Source organism: Fulmarus glacialis, unplaced genomic scaffold (genome assembly GCF_000690835.1).
Source record: "Fulmarus glacialis isolate BGI_N327 unplaced genomic scaffold, ASM69083v1 scaffold22413, whole genome shotgun sequence".
NCBI classification, from domain to species: Eukaryota; Metazoa; Chordata; class Aves; order Procellariiformes; family Procellariidae; genus Fulmarus; species Fulmarus glacialis.
Genome location: NW_009203876.1, coordinates 3119 through 6140, shown reverse-complemented (window position 1 = coordinate 6140; position 3022 = coordinate 3119). Strand labels below are relative to the sequence as shown.

At 35.2% G+C, this 3022-nt stretch overlaps 1 protein-coding gene across 1 annotated transcript; it reads right to left on the bottom strand.

Moving 5' to 3' along the window:
* Positions 1-350: 350 nt before the first annotated feature.
* On the bottom strand, positions 351-2421 carry SHFM1 (split hand/foot malformation (ectrodactyly) type 1; the record flags this gene model as incomplete). The annotated part of the gene is made up of 2 exons (XM_009574796.1): positions 351-393; positions 2328-2421. Coding segments are annotated over 2 exons (137 nt in total), but the record flags the coding sequence as incomplete, so codon positions are not given.
* Between the last annotated feature and the right edge of the window lie 601 nt (positions 2422-3022).

Below are 3022 nucleotides of genomic sequence, written 5' to 3'. Positions count from 1 at the left end.
CCACATGCCCTATGACAGAAACATTCACTAGTCTTCATTCTGGTAATGCTTACTTGGTTCCCCATGACGGGAGCTGGTGCAATAGCATCAGCCACTGAAAGATCATTAGTAGCATTCTAGATAAGTCCATGAATTCTGTCACACAAGGCATTTCAGAACCAAAATACAAGTTACCAGTTTAGTAGAGGCTGAATGTATGACTAGGCTAAGATTAAAAACTTTATTTTTTATACAAAACAATAATAAATCCAAGCAGACAATGAACTGTCTTCTCATTTTCCACCTTTTCTTCTTTTCTCAATATAGTCTATCCACAGTTCAATGTTAAACCACTCCATATTCAGCAAAAACTATGAGGTTTCCATCTTGTATCCATGTTTTTCTAATTCAGCTCTGTATAGAAAAAAGATAGGTATATTAAAACATACAAATAAAATACTGTCAGACATTCGAATTTTTCAAAATGAAATATCCTGCACAATATACAATCATTTTAGAATATGAACATGTCATATGCTTTTTGGTTCATACCAATAACCTTAACCTCACTTACTCCATAGTTCTTCAACTTCAGCTTAATATCTTAGATCACTAGAAGTGACTTCTAAGTGAAAAATTCAAATACTTTTTTTAATCATAGTTATTGCCCTCTGACCCACCATGGCTGGAGTACAACTATAGGGCGCAAAGCAGCACCTGTGAGCCTGCAACAACTCCAGACACATTAGAAAAAAACAAATATTATCTTACACCAGTTATTCTCAAGATTATCTTAAACCAAATGAGCTCACTAATCTGAGCGATTTAAATGCATGTACTTCCAAAGTAATTTCAGCTTTTTCTTTCTTTGTTTTAAATAAAAATACCAGAGTGCGCTATTTTTAAATCTTAGTGCAATATACCTTCTAGTGAACAATTCTGAGGGAAAAGGATTGCTTTGTTCCCCTTAGTTGTGGCCAGGACAGCAAGTCAGCAACCGCAAATGTTATCGCTCCTGCCCTGTCGCCACTTGGCTTCTCCCCTGCCTCCAAACACACCAGCCAGAACTGCATCCTGTTTTATCTCCTAGGTGTATCTAGATACAGTAGTCCAAATCTCTAAGAATATTTCAGGTTAATTTACATACTTAGTAGTGGCATTTTAGAAGTGGAGGACCTCAGCATTTTCTTTGAAAAGATGAAATAAAAACATGCTGCAACCAAGCAACGTTGCAAACTATCACCTTAACACTAGTATACAGTCACCAATACTACAGGCTACAATTAAGGCACAGTTATTGAAGGTTTGTCGAGATCAACTGGGTTTATCAAGAATTACGCTATCCCTCGAAGATCTGTTTCACTACATACCAACTTGTTTTCCAATATTACAGTTTAACTGCCTTTCAACCTTATAAGAAACAACTATACCAAAAACTATTTTTGTATCTTCTATATAAAGGATCACTTTCACCAGAGTACAACAAGGGAGATCAACCCAGGAACTGTTTAATCAGGCTGTATTACAGATAGCTTGCTCCTCAGGCAACATACTGAAGGATTAATTATAAAATGTGAGTTTGTATTGACACTTGAAACAATTTAAATTATAATTATGCATCAGTAAAGGATTAACTGAAACTACAAGTGACAAAGAGGATTAAACAATTGGATTAGAGGTACCCAAATTGTGATCACTTTTTTTAAAGCACGTTAACAACAATTACTTTACTATTGTTGCCCATAAACAGCATGCTCATCACACACAAGAAGGGAACCTTAACATTAATACAGATAACTGATCTCTGGAAGATTTGTCCATTTGGACAAAGAACAGCAATGCTACTTGAAGGTATAAAAAAATGTATAACAACACATTTTGCACACCACATAGCATAGAAGAGATAATCTTGGATCCCTTGCCATTAATCTTTGCAGTACAATTCAGAATTTTCACACACATGTAAGAAAGTCCTTAGAAAAGGATTTATTCGTGTTAAATTGAAAAAGTGTCAACTGTTATCACAATTTGGAGACATCTTTGTACTAAGTTGTGTAACACCACAAAAGCCTGAACACGTCAGTGACATTAGGCATATTTCAGGGCTCACAGTACAATTATTAAAAGATGAAATGCTGATCAGTACTTCAAACTGTGCTGTAATCCCTTAAGTCTTGTTCTGAAAGGCTTTAGATAGAAAAACGCAAAGCAGAGCTTTCATTTATTTTAGTTTCAGATCTCTATTTTCTAAAGTAAGCAGATTCCAAACTTTCAGATATTAACTACAAACAATGCCATTTTAAACATTTTACCCATCTTCTAGAACAGTAAGTTAAAAATAAAATTACCTTAACTGATTGGAGAAATCATCTTCGACATTGTCATCATCCCAATTGTCTTCCCAGACATGCGCATCTTCATCTTCATCTAAACCAGTCCAATCTAAAGACAGGAAAAGAGGTCTAAATACTCTATGCTGCGTTGCTTTGGTACCATGTCTTATTGACAGATTAGCTCAGCCTCTGGGTAAGGTAGACTTCAGCTGGTAAGAAATACCTCTCTTTAACAGAAAAGTGTGGACCATATTTAAGTGTTTATGAGATCAAAAAGCACTGAAAGATCTAAAAAACACCCCACAATTTCTTGAATTATAATAAAAATGCAACTTGGTAAAAAAAAAAAATTATTACACTTCACATCGTGGCTTGCAGGATTACACATTCATAAGGGACATTTTGCATACAAATGGACAAGCTGTAGCACCATTGTAAAAAGAAAGCAATACTGAGTACTTGACTCCTAAAAGCTCAACAAAAAGTGTACAATTCCAGGTTTGTATTTAAATACTTTTTTTCTGATTAAAAAAGTAAATATGTATCAAATGCTTTTGCCAAAACACATACACACAGATCCTCAGTTCACTCAGATCAGATGCTGATAGCGTATGGATAAAGGCCAAACACGTATCTGTGATGCAGAAGCAAAGGCAAATTGAAAAAGGCATCTGCAAACAGCAGTTGCTACCCATAACGAGCTGCTTCTG